The 27,997-nt window shown below is 36.8% G+C and overlaps 1 protein-coding gene across 1 annotated transcript; it reads left to right on the forward strand.

Annotated features, from left to right (window-relative positions):
* Window positions 1-49: 49 nt before the first annotated feature.
* GTF2B (general transcription factor IIB) lies at window positions 50-27,952 on the forward strand. Its single transcript, XM_087719336.1, has 7 exons — window positions 50-146; window positions 5,739-5,845; window positions 20,693-20,826; window positions 24,455-24,601; window positions 24,733-24,862; window positions 26,486-26,767; window positions 27,423-27,952. The coding sequence occupies exons 1-7, from the start codon at window positions 130-132 to the stop codon at window positions 27,554-27,556; spliced, it is 951 nt and encodes a 316-aa protein (XP_087575462.1). The 5' UTR covers window positions 50-129; the 3' UTR covers window positions 27,557-27,952.
* The last annotated feature ends 45 nt before the right edge of the window (window positions 27,953-27,997 follow it).

The raw sequence follows: 27,997 nt of genomic DNA on the forward strand, positions 1-27,997 counted from the left end.
GAGCGCTTGCTTTTTTGACCCACGCGGCTCTCCGTCGACGAGGCCTCGGCGAGTTCCCGCCCACCGGAGCTTCGGGCTTAAAAGGAAACCCGTCACTCTGCCTGCTGGAGTCGATGAGGAGGAAGCAAGATGGCGTCCACCAGCCGGTCAGTCGGGGAAGGTGCCTCCGGTGGGGAGGCTCTGTGTAGTTCGGGAGCTTTGACATCGGGTTTTAAAGGGAGGGCGGTGGCGGGCGGGCGGGTGAAAGGTGTCCGGGGGGACCGGGAGGAGCCGTGGCTGCCGCTGGAGCTCCTCTTAGGCTCGGCCTCCCTTGACTTGCTGAGGAGCATCTTCCCTTTATGGCCTTCCGAGCCAGTTCTCGCCCCGTCTTTTCTCGCCTTCTGCTCCCTCCCCGTCTTTTCCTCTTGCCTTTTTTTTAGCTCTTTGAGACCCCCCCCCCCCAAAAGCCTTAATAGGCTCCCCGTTTTCCAAGCCTCTCTCGTCGTCCCCGCTTCTTCTCGCCGCCTCCCTACCGCCCTTGCTGAGGCGCTCCCTCGCATTAAGCAGCCCCGTCGATGGGACCGAATCGGCCGACGGAGCAGAAAGTGATACCTTTCTTTTAAAAAAAGCCTTTATTAAAAGAAAAGTAGCCGCCATTCCTCTCCTATCGCCTTCCTTCCATTTTGCGGCGTAGCGCTCCGCTCATACTCATGCCATGAGGTGTTTGTACCTTATGATTCTTGACGAATGTATTTTATTCTCCTCATGTCCCTTAAGAGCATAGGCACCAAAGGCAAATTCCTTGTGGTGCCCAGTCACACTTGGCCAATAAAGAATTATATTCTAGTCTATTCTCATACGGTAAATGGGATCCCGCCTGACTTCCCGTGAATAAAGTGAATGTTTGTGGTGGGGGAATGTGGCGGGGAATAACGTGTGAAGGGGATATTCACTGTAGTTCATCCAGGTGTTTGACATTTTGAGGTGACCCAATTGTCCAACTCAAAGGGGGGGGAGTCCTTTCTCTCGCAAAGAGTTATTATTTATACATTGTCAAACTCAATCGAGTTTTTCCTTGGTAAACTGCCCCCCCCCCTCAGAAGCCGATTTGTATTTGCATTTTTGTATTTGAAATTTATTTATAGGCCGCCCTTTTCCCTGGGGGGACTCAGGGCGGCTCACAACTAATGGGGAGGGGGATACAAACAACAGCACATAAAAGCAATACATAAGTAAAAATAAAACACAACATTCATACCATTCGGGTGGGGGTGAGTTACATTCTTTAGCCCCAGGCCTGACGGGATAGCCAGGTTTTAAGGGCTGTGCGGAAGGTCTGGAGGGTGGTGAGGGTACCAATCTTCCAAAGGGTCGGAGCTACTACCGAGAAGGCTCTCCTCCGCGTAGTTGCCAGTCGACACTGACTGGCAGATGGGATTCGGAGGAGGCCTAATCTATGAGATCTAGTGGGTCGCGAGGAGGTAATTGTACCAAGTTAAGTAGGGGAAGCTGGTTTTGCCAGTGCCTCGTTTGGTTGTGTGAACCCAAGTCTGGTTTAGAGAAAAGTGCCTCTTTTCTCAGGTGTTCGTGACCTTTTGGGAACACCAAAATTAGAAGTTTGAGAAACCTCTAATTGGCATTTCTTAAAGTGTGATTATATTATTCCTGGGGGGTCCCATTAGGAGCCACCAAAATCAAAATTCTTTCTCGGCCTGTGTAGAAAAATAACACAATATTAAAATACCATCAGAACAATTGTTAGTGGCAAATGAATGAATCACATTTAATTTTTAATATACTAAAAATAAATATGATTCATATAAGCAAAGGCTCTTTGGTGATCCTCCATGCTTTTTAAAAATGGAAAGGGGTCCTGAGAGAAAAAATGTTTTAAGAAATGCAGCCCTGAATTATATGAACAAGTTTCTCTGACAGTTCTAAAAATTAATGCTGGAAGAAATTTATCTCTAAAACAACAGGAGGCTTATTTTAAACATCTGCAGATATAATTTTCATTGCCATTTGTAATGTTGCTTTTAGATGCAGAAAAAAATGTCATGGTATAATTTGCCAGTGCATCATAGGAATATTTGACTTTGGGTTATTAGTTTTGAATCTTAGCCAGCTTTGTTTTTTAACTGTGATTGGTTTAGTTTTCAAGCTAAGAATAATTGATAGATAAATAAAAGCCAGTTTGTTCTAGTCCTATCTTCTAGTCCTGTTTTAGCCACAAAAACTGGCTGTATGACTTTGGGCCAATCACTTTCCCTTAGCCCAGTCCACCTCACAAGCTTGCTTTTGTGGGGAAAATAGAAGGAGGAAGGAGTATTGTGTGTATTTACTGCTTTGACTTATTTATAAAAATAGGAAAGGTGGGATAAAATAAAATTTTATTTTCATTTTTTTAAAAAAATACCAGTCTTTCCCAATAATTGCTAACCTGTGTTTTGAATTACAGGTTGTCTCTAAAATCTAGATTAAAGTCATAAGTTTAGTTTAATTAAACTAAATGACTGAAAGTTTTTTTGTTTTTACTTGGATGAAAAAAGACAAGTTAATTAAGCAACAGTTTTACAAATATCTTCTCCAGTATTGTATGTTATTTTTATTAATAATAAATGTGTAGAGTTGTTGAAAAAGTTTGATACAAGGAGAAGGAAGTGAACTTTATTAATCAATACTTTGATATGCTTCTAAACGGGAGAAGAGTGATATAGCTTAGTAATAATATTTTTTTTTAAAATAACCTACTTGCTCTTGCTATGTCTCTGAAAAAATCCTAGCAGTCAACTATCAATAATGCTTTGAAGTATATGCTCCAATATATCAATTCTTTTTATAAAAGATGTTCTGTATTCCTAAATTAACTACTGTATTTCTAAAGCAGTAGCAGTGAGCATATAATACAGCCTAACAGCACCAAGGTATAAAAAGAGCAGATTAAGACTGCTAGCAAGGAAATGTATAGCAACAAAACTAAGACCCACAATAGTCTTTACTGGCAGAAGACACAGGTAAGGAGAATTGCTGAATTTAATTAAGGGAATATTTCAAGTAATGGAACAGTAACTAAGAGGTTCTGCCTCTCATATTTTTCTGCATGTCTTGTGAGCAGATTTACCTTCAGGAATGGTAACATTGAAGCAAATGGTTCTTAATACAGTGTGGTTATTTAAAAGTTCAAATTCAGCTTGGCAATAAATATGAAGCTAGTATACAGGACATAAACTAATATAAGATTTGACTTATATTCCCCAGTGTTTTCCAACTCAGTGTTCTCCAGATGAATGGGGAAAACAGCTGCTTACATTAGAATTAATTAAACTGATTTAAAAGTTTGGCTTGCATAGTTAGGGCCATGGTCACAACATTGTTGGGTTCCTTTCCATGTACATTCATGAGTACGCATAAGTGTTTGTAATTTCAAATCTGTTATAGGAGATGTATGTTTTCCAATATGACACAACTTTGGGGTTGTGATTGAAGTTAAATTAAATTTTAAGTTAGTAGGCTCACTAGGATCAGGGGAAAAAGTGTTCCAATAAATTGTCATATATCAAAAAAGTTGACTAACTCCCTTGCTGTCCAAGGGAGGAATCAGTTAAAGGTAAATATATATTTGTTGAAGAACACTATGGTTTATCTTCAAAATGTTTCCAGGGAGCTCCTTGTTAAGAGTACTGACAGTTTTATGATTACTTCCAATTCTGCTTTTTTGTCAAGCACTTTCGAATTTCACATCTATAAAATTCATTGTTAGGCAACATAGCAGATGCTCTGTTTTTTCTTAGCATCTTGACTGAAGATAGTAGTTTCAGCAATTTGCTTTGATTAGTAATGTGAAACAGATCATTTTGTATGTGTTATTCTCCTACTAATTTACTCTTGCTGATGATATTTCCAGAAGCCAGAGGCCAAATGAGGCTAGCTCTTATTTTCAGTCCCCATTTCCTTCCAAAAGATTAAATTGGGTTTGTTTTGGGTTTTATGTATTTGTGCTATTTCCAAGATGCATACAACAACAGAATTAAAAGTACATTTTTTCTATCATTAGTCTTTTAGTATTCTTAACTTAGTTTTTGAATATTATTTCCAGATTCCAAACATTGGGAAATGGCATTTATATATCCATAAAGGAAAACATGGTTTTGAATTCAGATACCAATAAAGTTAACAAAAATACTGAATATAATTTTCTTTGATATGATTTTAGTAGGATGAATAAAAGCATATTTTGTTTTGCAAAAATAAAGCAACCTGAAGTTGGTATTGTAGTAGCTTACCTGCTTAAAAGCATCCAGGGGAGCCAGGAGACCTTTTTATGTATTGGCAACATTTCATCTTGTAGCTGGATTTTGTTTTGTTTTTTTATTTTCTTAGTGACAAGAAGATTAAAGGAGAGAAATTGGACAATGAATATACTGTTTATGAATAAGTTTGAACCCTCCAGAATTCTGACTACTCATTACATGCAAGAGTAGCTAATACCATGTTCATATTGTTTATATCATGGACTTATTTCAAAGAACTTACACAAAGATTAAATTTTAGAATCGCTAACAGATATGACAAAAGGCTGTTCTTCCCTTTAATACCTTTAGCCAAAATCATTGTTGAAATATACAGCCTTAATGTAGAATAATTCTTATATTAAAGTGAAGTGATCTGATTTCCATTTTTCTCATGTAAAATATAGCTTACTCAGTAGATTACAAACATAAAATGAGAATATGTTTAAGGTACTTCTTTTAATAATTAATCATTGTACCCCTGTTAATTGAATTTGAAGCAATTGGTTTTGAAAAAGAGGCTACAATGCTGCATATGGGATTATTTTAAAGTTGTTGATGGTAGTTCTATAGATATGTGTAAGTAATCCTTGACTTATATCTACAATTGACCATAATTTTTAATGCTAATTGATGTGGTTAAATGAATAGTCCAATTTTATGACCTTTTTGCCATGATCTTTATATGAATCCAGCTTCCTCCCTTAACTTTGCTTCTCAGAAGCCCTCTGAAGTTTGATCACATGACCATGGTGATGCAACAATTGTAAATGGAAGGACTATAATTTTTTTCAGTACCATTGTAACTTTGAATAGTAGTTAAATAAATAGCCATAAGTCAAGGACAACCTATAATTGTAGAAATGTCTGTTTAATGAAAAAAAACCCCAGGAATTTAACAGGGCATACACTATCTAGTATGATAAATTCATATTCTTGAGTAGTGTTTCCACTTCCAATATATTTGGTAAAAAATGGAGTATTTTTTAAAATAACCAACAAGCAACTTCTTATCAGTTTGATTAGTTTAGCTATATATGAGTCTCCAATTTTACATAATTTCTATTTCCCATTCAAGGATATATGTGACTTTTAGTTAAATTAAATACTTATTTCATATTTCATAATTTTAAAAACTGCATAAACTGCATTTATGTAGCTTCATAGTATTGAACCAGATCATCCGTCCTTTCTCTGCCCCACTTCCGGTTTTGGTAATGGCAGTTCCATGAAGCAAGCTAGTATGGCTGGTGGTAATGGATGGCAACAGTAGTCTTGATATTTCTGAAAAACATTAGTTGGAAAAGACTGGTTTATATAATACTTTAGCAAATGATATCAGATATAGTTGTGAATTTCATTTAAAATGAGTTTTTCCAAAGCACTAGACATGAATGATTTAGAAATTTTAAGTAAAACGTGCTATTTACTATAAATTGTCATATAAAATTTAATTATATTTTTTTAAAGCTTGGACGTTCTGCCTAGAGTGACATGTCCAAACCACCCAGATTCCATTTTGGTAGAAGATTATAGAGCTGGAGACATGATTTGTCCAGAATGTGGACTTGTAGTAGGTGAGTAATTATATATTATATATTTAATTCTTCTGTGTTTTCATATTCTTAATGTTTCATAATTTTCTCAAAAGACTAAAATGGTAAATGTATATTTATTATTAATCACTGCACTTTTCAAACAGTTCTGAGTAAACTTCCATACTCATTAATTAATAGATGAGTTGCCTGCAAATGTTTATGCAAGTGATTTATGTTACTAAGTACTCAAAGAATACTAAAAGAGCAGTTTTAAAAATTGCGTTCTTCTGTTATTACTGTCTCTTGCATTAAATTGCTTGAGAACTTGCTAACTTGTGGCAACAAAAACATATACTTAGCCTTACCTTTAATGTAAATCTTACAGCATTTGTATCTACATTTTAGCTCTCCCCCCCTCCCTTGTAGGACAGAAAAACAGTTGTAGTGTTTTCTGAATTGTAGATTTTTCTAATACTCCTGAGCAACCTTTCTGGGTTGCTCAGGACCATAAGAATTCTACAGTTTGCATGATGGCATTTAACATGGAAACTATTTTTGACATTGATTTGTAATTCTAATAGGATTGCAAGTTTTATTGCAAATCACAATTAAGTTTTCAATATAAATCAGTGCTTTCTCAACTATGCTGGTTTCTAGCCAGCTTCACAGATAAGCCAAAGAGGTACTTTAAGATTTTGAACCCTTGGTGCTGGCAAGATTATCAAAAGGTTCTCTTTTGCCTATGGTTGAAGTTTGCATTCATGAACATTTGGCTAAATCAATCAGAGACTACTGCAAGCAGGGCCTTTTTAATGATAACTTGTAGAGGTTTCAAAGGTCACAGTTCCCTTCCTTTCTGGGACACCTTCAATTATTTCTGGAATATTTAGATATAGAAAAATACTGAACCCTTAATTGTTCCTATTATCTAAAGAATTCAATTCCTGAAAATATTAAATTGTGTACATTTGTAGTAGCAGTTCAGAATTTGAAGAATTCTTTGTAAGGTTTCCCTGGGATTTAAGTAGTTTAAATAAAATGAATTTGGGATTTTTAAGGACTTGGGGTTCTAGCTTGAATATTTGCTTCTGCATTATATTATTATATCTCTGCAGGCATATTATATTGCGATTTTGTTTTTATTGTATAACAAAAAAGTTAGACAGTCTTCTGTTTGTTCGCAATTTATAGACACAAGTACAGATTGATTATAAACTTCTGGAGAAGTAAATAATATCAGATAGTAACACCTTAGTAGTCAGTGGGTTAAAAAGGTTGCATATAGTGTAGACCAGGGGTCCTCAACGCCCAGTCCATGGGCTGGTGCCGGGCTGCAGCTTGCTCGGAACTGGGCTGTGGAATTAGTGCCCAGCACACATGTGCACAAAACTGCATTTGTGAAAACTGCATGTGTGAAACCATCCTCTCTTCCTCCCCACGCTGTTGCTACTACTGCCACATCCACCTGTCCGCTGAGCTGGAAAGTTTGAAGACCTCTTGTGCAGACGTCTTCTAAAAGACATGTTTAAATGTAGGCTTTAAAAATGTAAATTCAGCTCTTAGGGCCGGGATGGTGAACCTTTGGCACGTGTGCCACAGGTGGCACGCGGAGCCATTTGTCAGGGCACATGAGGTGTTGCCCTGTCAGCTGGCCAGCACGCATGTGTGCGCTGGCAAACCAGCCTTTTTTAAAGCCATTTTTTGCCCTCCCCAGGCTCCAGGGGCTTTATAGGATCCTGGGGAGGGTGAAAACAGCCTCCCCCCCCCCCGGAGGCCCTCTGGAGCGCAAAAAACTGGCCGTACAGGGAAAACGGAAGTTCAGGAATGGACTTCCGGTTTGCTCGTAGGGCCGGTTTAAGCCCTCTGGAGCCTTCATGGGCCTTCCGGAGGCTTCCCTGGAGGCTCAGGAGAACTAAAAATGACCCTACGAGCAAACCGGAAGTGACTTCCAGTTTGCTCATAGGGTTGTTTTTTTGTCTTACGGAGTCTTCAGGGGAGCCTCCTGAGGGTTCCTGAACGCTCCGGAGGGCTAAAATCGACTCTACAAGCAACCCGGAAGTGACTTCGGTATGCCCATAGGATGTTTTTTTTGCACTCTGAAGCCTCTGGAGGGCCTCCCGGGGGGGGGGGGAAGCCTGTTTTCACCCTCTCCAGGCTCCTATAAAGCTTCTAGAGCCTGGGGAAGGCGAAAAAAAGCATGCAAAAACTGGGGGGGGGGGGCACAACTGTCATGTGCGCATGCACGCTGGGGGGGGGTGTCATACATTGCATTATGGGTGCGGCAAACCCATGCACGACACCCCCCCTGCGCTCCCCCTGCTTATGCCATGCGAACCAAAAAAGGTTTGCCATTGCTGTCTTAGGGGGTATTGTACAAAATGAATGTAATGGCTTTAATCAGGTAAAATAATTGGTTAGGGAAAACTGATTTAAGCTAAATTACATTGCAAAACCTCTTCAGAGAAATGTAATAACATTTGTGTAATAGAAATAGATAGGAATAGGGATTTGCAAAACTTGTAAAGGCAGGAATCCTCATTTCATCTAGAGCAATTCAAAATGCATCTGATTCAGGATTTATTTCTATAAATTGACAACATGACCCTGGAATGATTGGGTTGTGATAGAGGTTCAACATATAGTAGAGAAAAAAAATCCTGGAATTCTGTTAACTGTTCTATTTCTAGATTGATAAATTTTGCATGTTGCTAATATGTTGCTATTTTGCATGTTGCATGTTGGGAATATGAATGAAAAAGTCACTTTTCTTTTGAAGATGTTGGATAGCTTTGGGGGATGGACAGGGGAAGGATAACAGTAGCTAGTTTCACATATCATAGCAAACAAAGTAACTTAAAGATAGAACAAACATGTATTCATAAAATGAGAAGACCTGAAATTTCCTGTTGAAGATAACATATCAATTTTAAGGAAATACTCTGAAGTTTGATAATTGCTGTGTAAACAGACGTATAAATCAACTCAACCATAATTGATCATGACCACAGGTCACGTGAGTCTTTAAGCAGGTCACCATAGGACTCTGCCTGGTTTTATAACCTGTTTTGTGGCAGCCATTAAGTGAATACAGTAGTTATTAAATGTCCACTCATTATAACAGTCATTAAGGGAACCCAGTGTACCCAATGGGGATTTTATTTCGCCAGAAACCAGGAGAATGTACATGTGGCTACAGGATGCTGCAACTTGCCGTAAATACAGGTCAGTTGTAACGCACCCAGAATGTGAGTGGCTGTCAGAACTTCAAAACTGGATTGCAGATGGCTCTGGAGAAGAGTGTTATAACTTCAAACAGTTGCTAAATGGCCAGTCATACGTCAAGGACTACGTGTAAAAGTGCTTGTAGTACTCCTTCTGTGGCTCATGACTGAGCCAAGGCTGGTTTTTTCCTCAGCTCTGTTTTTCCTGGGATGTAAGAAATGTCATTCATCATTAGTAGTTCATTTTCCACGGTTTTTATTCTATAAAATTATGATAAAGTTGCTAATCTAAGGAATAGTATAGAAAAAATTAACACAACATAAAGAACAAGACCATGGTGCTCTTTCATTTCTAAAATAATGTTACATTTCACTTTGTGGCAGCTTGCATGTGGCCTTTCTGGCATTTAAATGGATCTCAATTAGCAGAATTTAGAAATATTACTGCTAAAGCTCTAGAGAACCACTTTCAGTATGTTTAGCTAGATAACACTATCTAGATATGGACTGACCCAGAATAAGGCTTCTTTGAATGTAGACTAAATCTTAGGGCACCTTTGATAGCTTAATCATGTGTGTTTCTTTCCTAAATTACATTGCCATATAAGAACATTTGATTTTTCTTGATTCAGATATTACTATTCTTTAATCTCTTAAATATAATCCAGTGCTATTCTAATTTTATAACTCTGCCTATGTTATTTTATGTTCATATTCATAGGTAGCTTTTTTGTTTTTTTATGATTTTGATTTACTCTTTATTTTTAATTTTAGTTGTGTTTACAGTTTTATTTTTGAAGAGGAGAGCTGGTGATTTTGCCAGTCATTAGAGGGCAGCACATTCCCTATTTAACATTTGAACAAATTGCAAGGGATTGTTTTCTGTTTAAAGTTCCTAAAATACAGTCCAGTGCTTGTAGTGGGGAAAAATATTAAAACAGATGCCAGCAGAAATCCACAGTATGGAATGTTAACATAATAGTCTAAGATTAATTGAAATTGGATATACATTTCACAGAAATAATTGCTACTTCTGTGAACTGAAGTTTGAATGCTGTGATGCATTATAGCCTAAGATTTTTTCAGCTGTGTTGCTTGGAGTCTTAAGAGTGCATGAGAATTTGACAGGTTCTATGAGAAAGTTTTAAGTTCACTCAAAAGCAGCCAGATTTGATCACTAGAGCTTTGCCTCATGGTCAAGAGTCCTGGGATTTTTCCAAAGTAACTGGTTCCATGGACTGAAAAAGTTTTAAACCTCTGGTATAGGCAACTATTTTAGGTAATGAAGTTATCTATTTTGCTAGGTCATCACTCTAAACAAATACATAATTATGATTCCCCCCCCCAACACAGTGGTAAATAAAAGTTAACAGATCTTGCCCAGATCTCCACATAATAAGATGATCTTGGCAATGGACTTTGAATATGAAACTATAAAGTCATGAAATGTTATGGCTGGATATATTTTAGATTTTTTTCGTCCTTCATTTCCAGATTAAGAACCCTTGTAGTTACTGACACAGAAACTACCAGTTAAGGGGGAAGGAAACAAAAATCTAAGTATAAAGTTGTAAATTTTTGAATGATGACATGATGGAAGATTATTGTTAGGAAACGCAAGTAAAAATGGAGAGCCAGTTTGGTGTAGAGCAGCGATGGAGAGCCTTTTTTGCCTCACGTGCCATCAGGGGGAGAGCGCAGGGGGGGTTGTGCGTAGGTGTGCCACACCCATAATGCAACGCGTGATCCCCCAGTGTGCATGCGTGCATGAGAGATGCTCCCCCCATTTTTTGTATGCTTTTTTTGTCCGCCCTAGGCTCCAGAGGCTTTATAGAAGCCTGGGGAGTGCAAAAACAGCCTCCCCCCACCCCCCGGAGGCCCTCCAGAGGCTTCAGGAGCTTCCCTGAAGCCTTCGGAGGGCAAAAAACCACCCTATGAGCAAACCGGAAATCCGTTCCCGAACATCCAGTTTGGCCAGAGGGCCAGTTTTTTGCACTCCAGAGGCTTCAGGAAAGCTTCTGAAGACTCCAGAAGGCCTCCTATAAAGCCTCTGGAGCCTGGGGAGAGCGAAAAATGCCTTTAAAAAAGACTGAACTCTGGCCAGTTGACAGGGCAAGCCTCACGTGCCCTCACAAATGGCTCCGCGTGCTACAGGTTCGCCATCCTGGGTCTAGAGGTTTAAGGCATCGGGCAAAAAGAGGGAGGCTGTGAATTTCAAGTTCCACCTTAGCTGTGAAAGCCAACTGAGTGAATTTGAGCCAGTCTTTCTCTTTCAGCCCAACTCATTTTGCAGGATTTTATTGTGGGAAAAATAGGAGGAGGAAGATGTGTTGGGTTGTTTGTAAAAATAATAAAGTTGGGATATAAACAAACAAATACATAAATGTTTTATAGTTTTGCTAGTATAAATTGCACTAGCCTGCATTCAGTGTCAGGTCATTTGAATTCCTTATGTTCTTCTGTGCATGTTTATTCTTTATTCTACTTTTCTACATTTGGGGGGAATGCACGTACTGTATTTTTCGGAATATAAGACACACCTTTTTCGCTCAATAAAGAGGCTGAAAATCTGGGTGTGTCTTATACACTGAATACAGCAATTTTTTTGCCTCCCGAAACCCCACCCCTTCACCAAAATGGCCGTACATAGCCCGTAGAAGGCTTTCAGAGAGCTCTTGGGGGCTGGGGAAGGCAGAAATGAGTGAAAAGCAGGCCGATTTTTGCTCAATTTTGCCCTCCCCCCCCCAGTCCCCAGGAGTACTCTATAAGCCTCCTAAAGGCTGTGCATGCAATTTTTTTGACAGAAAACGGGCCCCTTTTTGCAAAAAAATGGACTGTTTTTGGAAGGGCACCCCCTAGGAGCACTCTGCCAGCTCCGTATAGGCTATTCATGCCTTTTTTGGGGGGGAAACGGGCCTGTTTTCGCGTTTTTGGGAGGTTTGCAGAGTGCAAAAACTTTTTTTTTAATTTGCCTCTTCAAAACCTTGGGCATCTTATACTCTGGTGCCTCTTATACTCCGAAAAATACAGTAAGTTAGGATTATCCTCTGGAATAATCATAATATAATACAATTCAAAAATAGGCCAGTTTTAATTTCAGATGTGTACATTCAGTTCTGGAAAAGTGTTCTTTGGGTAAGAAAATGTTTAACAAGTGTTTAATACTTGGAAATGGCACTAAGCCATAATCTTAAACTGAAATGGGAGAAAGTTGTAGATTTGGATTCATACGGTGTACTAAACATAACTGGTTTGTTAATTCTGAGTTAGTGTGATAAGGAAGAGGAATAGTACTTTGTATTAGGGTTGCAAGCCACATTTAAAAACATGTTGCTGTTTTCTGATTATAATGTGGATAGGGATGCTTAATTTGTTTTTCTTGACATTTACTGGGGTATTTTGTGCCCTGTCTACAAGGATGAAATACAAAAACAGCTAACAGGGAAAGGAAACAAAAAATAGCTCAAAAAAATTATGAGTACCTAGTTAACTAACAAGACAGGTTCTGGCTTGTTCAACAAATCATGGTTACAGAAACTTATTTAGAACAGTTATAAAGTGCATTTGATTCTATTTGATGCTGTGATGATTCAGATTAGTGGAATAAATAATGTTTGGTTTTCCATTTTTGTAAATTTGAAGTTTGGTGTTTACTTAGACCACTGTGTAACCTTATAAAAATGTAGAATTTTGTTCATAGGTATTTTCTTACATTAATGTAGTTTGAGATAATCTTAAATTTGGTATTAGGGGAAAAGAAGCCAAATTGGGCTGCCATCTTCTGAGTACTGGAATGATTGTACTCTAGAGAATAAAGAATCAACTGCTGGGCTGGAGAATATTCTCCTGTGTTTTTAGTATTGATCTTTATAAGGCTTGGGGAATATTTTTTTAAAAGGTGTTGAAATTTTATCTGTTGCTTTAGGTGGCTCAGGAGCTTCAGAGACTTGATTACAGCTTTTGTAAGGGAGTAGCAGTGCTTAGGGAGTGAGAGCAGGTGGGGCTACATAGAATGTTCCAGAAATCATGGAAGAGACCTAATGCAGATAAGATTAAAGAGAGATGGAAATATATTAAAATACTTTACAAAATGGATTACAGAAAAACAAAAACATTTTCAGAGAAGGAGTAAGAGTGAAATAGGAATAAGAGTGAAATAGGCTGACTTCACTAAAAAGTAAGATGTGATGAGAGTGAGTGAGTGGGCAGCCATTTTCTAAATAAATGAAAATAAATATCATTTGTTAAATAAGAAAGCAGCAGTCTTATATGAAATGCACAATGAATTGTTCAACTATCTTTTCTACAGTTTTAACTCCCAACAGCTCTATTTCCACAAACTGTATATATTCTTCTAAAGAAGAAAGATTCAAGAGAATATGAAAGTTATTATATCATTTCACTTGTTAAATTTTCCTTATTATTCCGTAAAAAAGAGAATAGAACCATACCTACAGAAAAATGCCCTCTGACCAGGCTGATTTCATAAAAAAAATAGATGTACATAAGATCAGATATCTGAATATAGCTAACTTAAGATGTTAGCTATTTACCTCTCTAGTGTTAGTTGTCTGGGCTTTATTTTAATCTCAATCATTTTATATTTTAATGATTGTATAATACATCACTTTAGGTTGGGAAAAATACAATTCCTGTAGTTAGTAGAGTTATGCAACTGATGGATTTTGTACTTAGAACCAGGGCATAGGCAGGTAACAGTCAACAGAGTAACTTAAATTGCCACATTTTAAAATAACTGAAGTGTTCTTTTATCCTGCTGTACATTTGAAGAATTGGATTAATATGTTTTTAAAACAGTTCATAATAAACCAATGAACCACCATGGCATACTCTTCTTGCTTTAACTCTGATCCTTGTGAAGGATTGAGGTTGTGATTGCTTCTCTGCATTTGAGAGAATGTTTTCTACCTCTACTTCCCAAGAGTCTTATAGTCCCAGATGTCCTAAGAGCAGATGGGGGCTCATTTATTCACCCCCTCTCACAAGCTTCCATGCTGGAGTTCCAGCTGCTTGGCTAATTGAACCTTACCCAGGCATTATCGGGAATGTGCTGACATCTAGATACAGCCTCACTCCACCCATGCCCTTAACTTTAAAAAGTGAGCATAGATAGAGAGTGGGAGGGAATGTAGGAGAAAAGGAGGTAAGAAAATGGCAAGCATATAAGGAAGCTGCAGATTTATAATTATTATAGGCAGCAGGCAAGAGGACTATCAATCAATTGCCAGGACTACAAGACTATAAACTGTGGTAGGGAGCTTATCCTGATGGTAACCAGCATATCCTGATTCCTGGATCTTGCTTTGGGAACTCAGTTGGAGTGCTCAAAAGAAACACTGTTTAAGTGCAGAGCTTGGAGCTTCGAAGTAGCCAGAAAAGATTCAACAGCACAGACATTACCTAATCCAAACAAATACAAGACCTTTTGGAATGAGGCAAAGGTTGTGCTGTATGCCACTTTGCAAACTTAAAGACTTTTATTTGTGATAAGGACTAATTATCAAAGACTTACTTAATGTGGCCGTGACCCGTCAAAACCGCGTTCCACAAAAGCGCGGTCGACGAAATCGCGTATGTGACGTCATCACAACGCGACGAAAAAGATCGAAAAATTGAAATAAAAATTAAATTACAGCAAGCTGATTCACATAAAGGTAAGGGTTAGGTTAAGGGTTAGGGTTAGGGTTAGGTTAAGGGTTAGGGTTAGGTTTGGAGCGTTAGCGTTACGTTTAGCGTTAGGTTAAGGGTTAGCGTTAGGTTTTTCGTTAGGTTAAGGGTTAGGTTTACGGTTAGGTTAAGGGTTAGGGTTAGGTTTAGGGTTGGGTTTGGGGGGGTTAGGGTAAGGTTTTCGCTTTATTTTTACATTTTTCGATCTTTTTCGTCGCGCTGTGATGACGTCACATACGCGCTTTCGTCGACCGCGATTTTGTCGTCTGCGGTTTTGTGGTGGAACCAATGTGGCTACATCAACTTGCAAAGCCTAAGTGGGTGGAGTTAATCCAGGGCAACATCCTACTACTGGGAAACATGTGTGCTACAATAAGGCATTTTATGATTATCTTCTACACTGGGATGTACAGTCTTTGGAAAACAAAGAACTCTCACAGTCCCACAAATAATTTCGTAGATGACGACCTTTTTAGAGGAGAACATTTTACATCCTCTTGAAATATGAAATTTCTTTAATATTAAAAGCATATACCATGCTTATTTATTACATTATCCTGAATAGTTGTGCTCTTTCTATATATTATGCCATCTTTTACTTATTTGGCCATAGTTATTGGTGTCACAATACTGTTGATTGTTAAGGCAGGAATGGTGCCTAATTCACAAGAGGGTACTTCTCTCAAGTGAGTCATATAGGTCATTCCCATGTGTGTGGAAAAATATTACATAATAGCTATGCTGAATGTTCTATTTATATAATGCCAGAATTTCAAGTACATCTTGCTTTTTTTAGATGCAGTAAACAGTAATGAGAGTTTGCCTCAAAGTGAAGTTACTGCTAGGCCTTAAAAGGAACAATGCTTAAATATTTACATAAAAGCTAACAGCCAAAAAGGGAGCATGAATCTCAATATAAGCTTGCAAGAAGATGATAGGATGGTGGAAGGAATGCATCTTGCTGACCATGCTTTAGCCTCATTCTTTTGCCTTAATATAGACTTTAAAAATATCAATTATCCAAGCAAATAAAAAAATAAATTTACTTCTGGAGTTGGTTGATGCCATCATGAGAAACTATCACAATGGTTGTGCTTGCCTAATGTTGAATTCCAATATTGCATGATCACTCCCCCCCCCCCCCAAAGGTTCCTGTAGCTTTAACACCTTATATCATTTCATCTCTGTTAGTGAGAATTAAGTCCAATATGGCTGATCCACTTGTTCCCTTCTCTACTTTTTGGGAAACAAATTTGTCTGCTAGATTAGTCAGGAACCTGTTTGATCTTCCACTTGGTGTAGAGTTTGTCTCCCAGTTGATGTCAGGGTAGTTAAAATCCCCCATTGCTATTGTGGTGTGCTTCCTACGTACCTTAGTTAACTGACCAGCAAAAAGTTCATCTTATTTCCTCTGTTTGATTGTGTGGCTTATAGTATACGCCTATGACAATGTCTCCCTACCCCCTTTTACATTGACCGAAATGCATTCCAGGCAGTTTGAGTTCTACAGAACTCTTTGTTAGTTAAAATGTTATCCAAATTTGGAGATGTGAAAGAAGCATAGATGTGCAAACATTATCCTAGGATTTTATTTTAAAGTCCGTTGTAAACTGGAGATTATAAATGAAATTAATTGGTCAGTGGATGGTCAAGTGAAACCTAGCATGCAGGGCAAAGAATAATGGCCTATCTATTGTAGTTTTGGAGGGAAAAAAACCCTGTTATCAGCCTTGTCAATTATGGTTCATCCTCTCTATATCTGTTTCTATAAGTCATTCTTAATTATTATAATTCTGTACAATATAACTTTGTAGAAGCTATTTTGTCATTTTGTTCGAGTGATTCAGCTAGATCAAGTTGTAACACAATTAGACTGGATGTTACTAGTACTCTAAAAGTAGACATATCTTAGTCATGGTGTCATTTTAGCAATACAGCACATTTTTCAAATTTGATTTTAAATAGCTGTAGATTGATTGCTATGGTTGACAAGATGCTATGTGGAATTACTACCCTGTATTCATGGTAGATATGTAGCCTTAGTAGGCATAACCTCCTCAACACATAGGTTAGGACAAAGCACCAAGTTCAATTATTTCTTTTTCAAAACTCTTGTCTTGTCTTAGAGGAAGCCTTTTCTGAGTCATGATTTGGAAAATAGTTCCACTCAATAATGTCAGTAATTTTGGCACATTTATAGCTTATGAAATCATGACTATATCTGGAATTTTTTCTAATTACAGATTGTTTCCTTTTTCCACAGGCTTGATAACAAGCCAGCAGCTGAATACCCTTCATTAGCAACACATCAGCCTTCACATTTTGTGTGATTGTGTGTGTGTGTGTGTGTGTGTGTGTGTGTGTATATATATACATATATATACATATATATATATGTTATATTTATGCTTCTAAATAAATAAATAAAGGGAGACTAGTATAGATCTATTTCAAGCTATTTAGCTCTCATCAGCTAGCCATACCCTTGCTGCAATATATATACACACACACATACACATACATACATATACATATACATATACATATACATATACATATACATATACATATACATATACATATACATATACATATACATATACACATATATATATATATATATATATATATATATATATATATATATATATATATATATATATATATATATATATAAAATTTGGAACAGTGAAACTATTACTCCACTTTAATATATAAACTCTATTTTATAGTTTAATTTTAAATGCTTTTACTTTGAGCACAATTACAGGATTTCTAATATAGTTTCAAGTCATAACAGATATTTCCTTTAAAAACAAAGTACTGTAGTTAATGAATGGAATATTAGCATGGATTATACATTTTGTCAGAAACTTCTCAAAGATCTTCAGATTCTAAACTAATGTAGACCTCATACACAATAAAAACTTGTCAGTTAATATATATATGTAGCTATCAGTTATTGAATTTACTTTTGGCACAAGTAGCATGAAGTACTAGCAGGCAACAAAAATTGAGTTAGAAATACTAAGCTAAAGAAACTTATTTATGATCCCTCCTTTACCCAGAAAGGGGCTGCACCAGCAGAATTCACTATCTGGCCACTGATCTCCAATGAAATGCTGTTGCTTTCCACCATAAATGCTTACCAGGAAGCCCACTCCAGACAGCTGCTTCTCATGAGTAGATTGCAGGAACTGAAGTTTTTGCAGTCAGGTTGTGAGTTGAGTGACTGGGAGTTTAAGGATTTCAATAGCAATAGGAAAAACAGTTAGACTTATATACCACTTCATAGGGCTTTCAGCCCTCTCTAAGCAGTTTACAGAGTCAGCATATTGCCCCCAACAACAATCCAGATCCTCATTTTACCCACCTCGGAAGGATGGAAGGCTGAGTCAACCCTGAGCCGGTGAGATTTGAACAGCCGAACTGCAGTCCTGCAGTCAGCTGAAGTAGCCTGCAGTGCTGCATTTAACCACTGTGCCACCTTGGCTCTATATCTGTCAATCTTGATCTTTCAATCAAGTTCACAGCTGTAGTACAGCCGACGTGGACACAAAATTTGCACAAGCATCATTTAAACTCTCTCGGATGTAATTTATACCTGACAAGACATTTTCTGAGTGGTAGGATAAGAGAATTTCACTTGATGATTCAACATTCTGGATGTTTTTTTAAAATAAAGGAGGGATTTAAAGATTTGAAAACTTTTGCCAAAAAACTTAACAAGGGGTAGATGTAAGATAATTTAAGATAGGGATAGTTACATGAAATATATATATATTTTAAATTAGAATTACAGTAAACAAACAACCCTTGAGAGAAAGTTTTTTTCTTTACTTTCAAAGAGTATAGACAATAGTTGGATTTTACAAAACAAAAGATAAAGGTAACATATGAGCCAGATTGTAATGTTGACTCTAATTACAGAGTAGCATTTGAGATAAAAGTATCAAGGGCACAGGAAGACAAAATGAGATTTAAAAAAGGAAAGCTTGCCTTTTATTCTTTCCCTTGCAACTGAGATATTTTCACTTTAGGATTACAATATTATAATGGCAACCACCTGCAAAAACAGCAGGGCAGCGGAAGAGAGGATTACTAGAGAGGGATTATATCAGATTTACTTAAGAAAATGGTTGAGGAATTGGGCAGTGTGTTAGCTGAATTACATGATACTAAATTGACTAAACCAGTTAATATTAAATTGACAGCTTTTGAAAAAAGAATGAATCAAAGACTTGTAAAGATCAAAGGCCAGGCAGAGAAGTTAAGAAGATGGAAAGCCCTGTAAATAAGTGTCTGGGGATGTGAAACAGGTATCTGGATTTGTAAAACAAATTAATCACAAAGTGGAAATTCTGGAGTATAAGACAGAACTTACACAAGTAGTCCTTGATGTATGAACACAATTCGGACCAGAATTTCTATTGCTAATCTTCAAACAAATTTGGCTTCCCCTATTGACTTTGCTTATTGGAGGCCAGGTGGGAAGATTGTAAATAGCAATCAAATGCTCCTGAGATGTTGCAGCTGTAATAAAAACATGCTGGTTGCTAAGTATCCAAATTTTGATAATGGAACCATGAGGATGCTGTGATGGTCATAACTGTGAGGACCAGTTGAAAATTGAGGAAAGAGCAGGAAAGAGAACTAAATAATTTGGCATTGAGGAGAAAAAATTTGAAACATCGAACAATTCCACATGATTCTGGTAAAATATATTAGAGAAAAGGTTATGAAAGTTTCAGCAATTTTGGGGGGCGGGGATTGGAATGAGGAAGATACAGAAGCAAAAATTGCTAATATATTTAGAATAAATACTAGATTTGTGAGAATAAGAAGTGTTCCAAAGAATGTCTTGATGCACTTGGCAGGAAGAAAAAAAAGAGATCAAAGTTTGTAGCAATGTTTTAATACAAGATGGAAAATGGATAATGCAGATGTAATTTTTCTTAAGTTCCTATTAAAATCTTGTATAAGAGAAAAGAGTATTTCTTTTTTATTGAAAGATTAAATAAAAAAGTTCTATTTTGATGGGATAAATTGGAAGGTGTGATTTTCATTTTTAAACAGCAGAGGTTTTGGCTGAATTTTGGTTGCCACCAAAAGAAACAATAGTGGAAAAAATAAAAATAAAAATGTTTTTAAAATAATGTAGAAAAAGGGACTGATTTAAGATTTCTCCCCCAATTTCCAGATATTAGTTCAGAGCACAACAGTCATATGCCAATTAGTATTTGCTAGACCTACAGAACCTAGGTATTTCACACCTCAAATAGGCAAATTGTTATGGTATTTTTCTGGTTTATTCTTGATAACTGAAGTAAATAAGTCCATTAGTACTGATTATGTGTTGCTGAATATGTTGTTTCATATTATGCTTGAAAACAAGAATTGATTTAAAAATGCTCTGCTTGCTATGAATGCCATGTGTATGAAGTTACAATAACTTACATGAGACTTGTTACTAATGATCTGTCTATTCAGTTCTAAATGTATCTAACCATCTCTGTTCTTTTTCTTGCCTTAACTGAGCCCAGGTACCAGGAATGTATTAGGCACAAATATTAGGGAAATTAGATTCTGTGACACACAACAGTGCTTACAGATTTTATTCTTCATAAAAAAATATTTCATTTTGTATGGTTGTAATGCCTATGTTGCTCCTTGGCTGCCTATGCTTGAGCTGGTATAGTTTGATAGTTCTAAGGTTATAGTGCCATCACTATGAATATTTTTGAAATACAATTAATTTTAAGGCCTGTCACTATTTATGAAGCATGCCAATGTTACTGTTATATAGACCTTTCAACAAGAATTTTTTCATCTGAAGCCTCCCACACATTTTCTAATTTGCTAATGTTTTAATTGCTTTCAGGGGATACAAACGCTAGTGAGAAAGAAGTATGTTTGTAAACAACTTTCCCGAAGGAATAAACTATAATAGGGTGGTGTTTTTTTTTTGCATATTCAGGTGACAGAGTAATAGATGTAGGGTCAGAATGGCGAACATTCAGCAATGACAAAGCAACTAAAGACCCATCTCGAGTTGGAGATACCCAGAACCCTCTCCTTAGTGATGGAGATTTGACTACAATGATTGGCAAGGTAATATATAAATGTTTAACCTTACATTGTGTGAATATTTCAATGTTCAAAATTATATTGCATTAACAAAAATACAGCTAAACACAAATTTCTTAGTACTAAGACTAGAAATGCTTTTGTTTTGATAATTTCTTGTTATTTCCACTTCAACAATATTAGTTTTTTTCTCCCAATATGAAGAGTGTAGGAAGCAAAGAAAATGTTCATTTGTTTCTGTTAACTTTGAATTCTTTAGGCAATTGATATCAGAAATTTAGCTTTTTTAAGCTTCTTCATCTTTGGTGTATCCAGGCCTAATTTGTACAAATTTGATATTCTCCTGGTGCTATTAAACCAAGATTATTTACATATGAAGAATTGCCTTTTCATTGTGGAAATTTCAAAGTATTACTCTTTTTATCTTGTTTGTAAAGTAGAGACAAAAGTAACATCTTCACATACCTTACACATCTACAACATTTTTCACTTTAAGAATTTCCAGGGTTAGTTTCTGTTAAGAGGAAGAACTATTGTAAATCAGTAGATAAACTATAAACTGTAAGTTTCCACCTTTCCAAAACAATTTGAGGAATTATGAGTGGCTGGAATGCTTTGCTTTTAAGAATTATTAAGCTTAAGTACCATAATATTTTTGGGTACAGAATGCTTGATAAAGTAGACATCCTTTTGCCCAGTTAAATCAGTGTGCATGAGGACTGTTGGGCTAAAGATGAGATGACCTTCAAAAGGAACTCTATAAACTGTACATAGGGATGGACTAAACTCTAAAAATTCAGATTCTTTTTTATAGTAGCTGTTATCCTCACACATCATTTTCTGCACCTGTGCAAAACCCCACTGGGAAACTTAGAGCTTAAGAAATTTTGAATGGGAGTCTTTGCTGTCCCTTGACTGTCATAAAAAGGACAAAAATAAAAAGGATAAAAGCCTAATAATAAACCTGCTGAATGATATCTTTGCATTTTGTGGCAATTAAAAATTATTTCTAATTATGTTCGTCTCCTGCTTGGACAATAGCTTCTTAAATTCCCCCCCCCCCCCAGTCCCTTGCAGATTAGTACTTGCAGAAGATATCTGCAGAAGACAACTGCAAGAATGTCACAAACTACATTCTTATTATCCTTTGGTGGCCTCCACAACCATGGTTTACTTCATATTTACAGTTGGCCCACTGTGAATGACTTGATCTCTTGAATGCTTGGGTTGGTTATCCTTCCGTCAGTGATAAGTACATCATTTGAACTTTAATCTGCTCTATTTCATGATGTAGAGATTCCATGGTTCTTCAACTCTTCAGTCAGATAAAATTTTGCTGTCTTTCAAGAAATCCTCTTCCATAAACTCTTAACACTACAAAGTTTAGGCATTTCACTGATTATTTGAGAAGTCTGTGATGTCAGATTGCTTATGTTTCAGATTTAAAGGAAGTGTGCTTTAGCTTATCTTCACTGAAAGTATACATAGCAGCTATTTAACCTGTTTGAAGTTTTGTCCTTTTTGTGTGTACTCTTGAGTTATAAAGTTTGATACATTTTCAAGTGCCAGTAACCCTTCCAGTTTGACACATTCTTTTATTGATGCTATTGACATTTATGTCAAAATCTTTTGAACTGATGGCTGCTACAAGTCTTATTTGTAGTTTTCCCCCCCAGATGCTATCACAGTATTCCTACTTACTGTGGAGCTTCATGTTTTGCACAAGCATGTGCATTGTATCCCCCTGTATACAAATAGAGTGGTCTTCTACTGACACACAGGTGTTGTTGTTTTTTTGCCAGAATCCATGTCTAAGTGACATAGTCAACAAAACATTGTGTGCTAGCCTTGATATATCAGTGGAGGATGAGCTCTCAATTACTTCTTCCTGGCTATTAAGAAACCCAGTATTTACAGTAGTACTGGTGAACTGTAATTAGAATATTGCCAGATCATTGTTTTGGAAAATGATTTAAGAAATGGTTTCCTCAAAGTCAACTCATTAATGGAATGATGAATGGCTTACTGGGCAATTAATATTTTCAAGAAAGCTTAAAGGTGGCTACAGTGAAAGGATTGGACATTTCACTGTTAATTTCTGCAATTTAATATCATAAGATTATTCTATTGTTGGGTTCCTTTGCAATGGACAATAGTTTGGCAAATCGAATGATCTTGTTGATAACAAAGAGAACCTTAAATGTTTTATTTTAAAACATTAGTCAATACTGAAATTGAAGCCATGAGCTGTGTTGTAAGACACAGGGCGGGATGGGGGTGGGGGAGGGGAAGGTTGTGATGGAAGGGATCCTCCTGCTTCTGTTCCAGAGGCTGCCTGTCACTTTCTCAGAGGTCCTGCTTAGATAGCTGTCCTCTGTCATTGAGTTTCTCCATCTGGTGCTCTCTTGTCGTTTTTTTGGACTACAACTTCAGTTGACCCAGCCAGCATGAATCAGGCAGGGAGGAGAGGGAACATTCTTGTGCTGGCAGTTCTTTCAAATATTTCCTCCACCCAGAGTTCTACTTTTGCTTTTTGCTTTTTATTTTCTGGATTGTACATGGTCCAGTTTTAGGAAATTTTCGTGAGCAACAGAAGGGTGGCTCTTTTCCTCCTCGTGATTATTTTTTTTTTCAAGAAAAGATAGAAATAACAACATTAAGGATAAACGGCACATTAAAGCATATGTATGTGTGTGGTTCCCTATCTTCCTGGTTTCAGTCAGACAATGAAATGCAGAAGATAATTTAAACCAAAAGTACTCCTTTCCAAATCGTTTTTTCTTATGAGCTGACCTGGCCGGTGGCAAAGCTTATAGTTTCCATCAGCGGAGTTTAATAGAGAAGACTAGTAATTGTTTATGCTTGCTTGTTGCAGAACACCAGCAGGAAGACAGAGAAAATAGGTGACTTTCTTCTGAAATTTCTACATTTTTGATGAGCTTTTAATATGAGTTGTTTTGAGATAACCACTAGTGATGAAATAAGAAACAGTGACCTCCTAAATATACCTAAGTCATAGATATTCTCTCTGTTTCTAAATCAATATAAGCCATCATAGGAGAATGCACAAAGCAAAAAAAAAAAAAAAACTTCAGCATTTGGTGGGATTTTTTAAAATAGAAGTTACCTTTCTAATATCAGAGATTTATTCAGTCCATGCTTTAGATACTGTGCTAATATATGACTTAGTTGTACATCAGCCTGAAGCCCCTGGGATTATATTCCATTTTAGCTGTTCCTTTTGTTCTATGTAGTGTGGTATTTACTTAGAGCTCGTTAATATTTCACCTTTTATAAAAACTATATAGGCAACTGATTTCTAAATTGGAGGTGCTAATTGCTTGTTGAAGGATAGCTTTTGAAAATGAATGAAATGAACATTATAAAGGACTTTTACCCTTAAATAATATGTGCTTTTCAGATTTTAAGTCTGTTCTGTAGTCCATGTTGACATAATGTATTAATTTCGGTTTCACTTATGCTTTGCTGATAATCACATTATTATGTAATAGTAAAAAAAATGGTGCTTAAGTTAGATGGTGTGTTGTCTTCCCATTCACCTCACAGTAGATATCCATACTGCATATCTGTGTATGTATACTTACATTGTGTGAATGTAAACGTGCTCTGTTCCTCAACCCTTTTTCTGCAGGGGACAGGCGCAGCTAGCTTTGACGAATTTGGGAATTCAAAGTATCAAAATCGTCGCACCATGAGCAGTTTTGACCGTGCAATGATGAACGCCTTCAAGGAAATTGCTAGCATGGCTGACAGAATCAACCTGCCCCGCAATATAGTTGTAAGTCATGCTTTGTCCTCTGAAATTTTTTCCGGCATCATTTAGCGTAATATAATGAACAGGGGGCTTTCTGATATTATTGCTAATTAAATGGCCTGGGGTTAATTGAATTTTGTCTGCTTACTTTGAAGGATCGAACAAATAATTTATTTAAACAAGTGTATGAGCAGAAGAGCCTGAAGGGGAGAAGTAACGATGCCATTGCATCCGCTTGTCTCTATATTGCTTGCAGACAAGAGGGAGTTCCTAGGACATTTAAAGGTAAGGCGTTGGTTGACACCTGCTTCAACTGCTTTTCAACATAGGACCCTGTTGTGGCCCAGCAAGAGTGTATGGTGTATGAAGAGGGGGGTCAGAACAGGACCCCCAACCTATATCATCTTTTTTCTTCTGAATGCAAATATAGTGAACTTTGTACAGATGATCCTCGCCTTATGACCACCATTGAGCCCAAAACTGGCTCTAGCAGGACAGTTGTTAAGTTTTACGATCCCATTTTTACAATCTTTCTTACCACAGTGAATCACTGCAATTGTTAAGTTAGTAAGTAGTTGTGAATCTGATTTCCCCCATTGACTTGGTTTGCCAGAAGGTTGCAAATGGTGATCACATAACCCGGGACACATACATACATGGTAGTTGTCAAGCACCTGAAATTTGATGGTACAATGCATGGGGAGGCTACAATTGTCATAAGTGTGAAAAACGGCCATAAGTCACTTTTTTCAGGACTGTTGTAAATTTGAATGGATTAGCTTAACGACTGCATGATTCGCTTAATGACTGCAGTGATTCTCTTAACAACCTTGACAAAAAAGTTGTAAAATTGGGTGCCGTTCAATTAACAATTTCCTTCCTTAGCAATGGAAATTCTGGTCCCAATTATGGTCATAAGTTGAAAATTTAGCTGCATCTGTCCAATGCTCTATCCTCCTGTTTTTCCCCATAAGAACACCTCTGTGAGGTGGCTTGACTGGAAGAGAAGAGATTGGCCCCAAAGTCACCCAGTTGGCTTTCATGCCTATGGAGTAATACTGGAACTGTCAGATTCTCAGTTTTTACTATGCTAATGAAGCAATGAATGAATCAATCAATCCATTTATTGTTTTGACTATTGGTCAAAGATAAAGCCTGCACCAAAGAGGCCAACTATTAATAAAAATACATTAAAATGTAAAAAACAAAAACAATCAGTAAGAACACGCCAAAGTACTTCTCTGTTCTACCAAAGCCCATTGTTAGCTTGCATGACTCTTTTTGGGAAGACCATCTCTCCAAGCAACTAACAATGTCCATGAATTTTTGTATTTTGTAATTTGTTTTTCTAAGCTTTGAAAAGTTCAAAGTTACAGAAGATTATATGCAGTTTGACTTAGTGTTGCACCCTAATAACCCTATGTGGGTATAATTGTAGTGATTCAAAAAAGAAGCAAAGCCACATATTGATGTATAATTTGTAATCAACAATCAATTTTTCATTTTGAAAAATTTCAAAATGAAAAGTAATGAGGAAAGACCGATGCAAGGAAATTGAGACTTTCATTTCTCCCTTGTTCCAAAGGCTGTCATTATCTTTGCTGTTTTGATCTAGACAAGCATTTTCACTTCAATCATCTTTTGCTGAAATGTCAACTTTTTAAAAATTCTGCTGATGTCTAATGTATGTGTGCCCCTGTGCATGCGTGCATGTGTAAATATAGCAATTAAGCCTGGCTAAACTCTCAAAATTTTACTTTATTAGTTTCATAGATTAATTTTATATCTGTGCTATGAAAAGTTCACCACCAACAATGAAAGAACCGTGTTAAGCTTTAATTGATGGAGAGGGTGACTGGGAGTGTTGATCTAAATTCTTTGTGACCTATGTACTATTGTATCCTTTAGAAATATGTGCTGTTTCCAGAATTTCCAAAAAAGAAATAGGCCGGTGTTTCAAACTCATCTTGAAAGCTTTAGAAACAAGTGTCGATTTGATCACTACTGGAGATTTCATGTCCAGATTTTGTTCCAACTTGGGTCTCCCTAAGCAAGTCCAGATGGCTGCAACACACATTGCCCGTAAAGCTGTGGAATTAGATTTAGTTCCTGGAAGGAGTCCTATCTCAGTTGCAGCTGCTGCTATTTATATGGCTTCACAAGCCTCGGCTGAAAAGAGAACACAGAAAGGTAATGTCTTTATGTATCTAGGAAAGTAATTTTTATACATGCCAGAAGTAGGGTTTTATTTAAAGAGAAAGAATTGGCATGGATGCCACAAACTCTGCTTTACATAAGGCCTCTTCTGTTTTGTTTGAAATACATGTCCAGTAGTCAGTGCTGAATTTCTGCTCTTCTTTTGGGCTAATTTAGTAAGCTATTTAATTAATTACAGAGCAGACTAAATCATGGTTACTGAAAATGCCACAAGGATTGAGTCTGTGCGCTGTATTAAATTAGAATGAACCATATTTTTGCTTTCTTTGATGAGTAAACCCAAGCAATGGCAGCTTGAGTGTGTCTCAGGATATAAAGCAAACTGTCCTGTGAATTGTAGGTGTTAATTCAGACACTTCAGATTGGTCCAGAAAGAATTGGAAATAAATGTAAATGGTATTATGAACTGTTGCTTTGTAGCAAAGCCTTCTCACTTCCTTTACACCTTATCTGGTGTGTGTTAGTTGAAACCATCCTTAAAAGTGTCTGAATTTAAACATCAGGATTAAACTCCTAAATTGTAAATTATATAATTCGTTTTGGAGTTTGTAAGCATTATTTGTGAATTTGGAGAATTGGGACTCTAGCAAATAAGTGCTAATTTGCTTACCTTGGCTTTTTATTTCAGAAATTGGAGACATTGCTGGTGTAGCTGATGTTACAATAAGACAGTCATATAGGCTGATTTATCCACGTGCTCCAGACCTTTTCCCAGCAGATTTCAGATTTGACACTCCAGTGGACAAACTGCCCCAGCTGTGAAACTTCAAAGCCCTGCAAAATAATTTTTGACTTAGAAAAGCACTAAGCATATAAAAGCAGTCCTGTCAAGCCTTCAATTGCAGGACTGGTGAATGAAAGGAGATGGAAAAACTGATCGGATGAAATGGAGCACACATTCCAGATGTAAACAAAATAATTTTGTGGCATTTTTATGTATATATTAGTGAATGTAAGTATTTAACAACCATTGCAGCAAATTTAATTTTCTATTCTGTGTATTTAGATTTCTTTCATAGAGATCTGGCAAAATGTATTTTGGAAAATATTTCAAATCAGAATAAACTGTTTTCCAAAAAAACAGTACTGACCTACAAGTTTTACTGTATGTAACTTTGTTCTAAATAAATATCCAAGTGGAAAATGTAATCTATATAAGTTGTTCAGTTTTCCGAATTAGATGCTGTACATGGATTTTGCATT

Source organism: Thamnophis sirtalis, unplaced genomic scaffold, assembly GCF_051295495.1.
Source record: "Thamnophis sirtalis isolate CommonGarterSnake01/CBP01778 unplaced genomic scaffold, rThaSir2_p1.2 scaffold_7, whole genome shotgun sequence".
NCBI lineage: Eukaryota > Metazoa > Chordata > Lepidosauria > Squamata > Natricidae > Thamnophis > Thamnophis sirtalis.

What these genes read in the sequence shown, in the direction of transcription:
- GTF2B (XM_087719336.1), top strand. An exon ending in AGAATGTGGACTTGTAGTAG is followed by an intron (nt 5,846 to 20,692) that starts GTGAGTAATTAT and finishes TTGCATATTCAG; the next exon opens with GTGACAGAGTAATAGATGTA. An exon ending in AGTTCCTAGGACATTTAAAG is followed by an intron (nt 24,863 to 26,485) that starts GTAAGGCGTTGG and finishes TGTATCCTTTAG; the next exon opens with AAATATGTGCTGTTTCCAGA.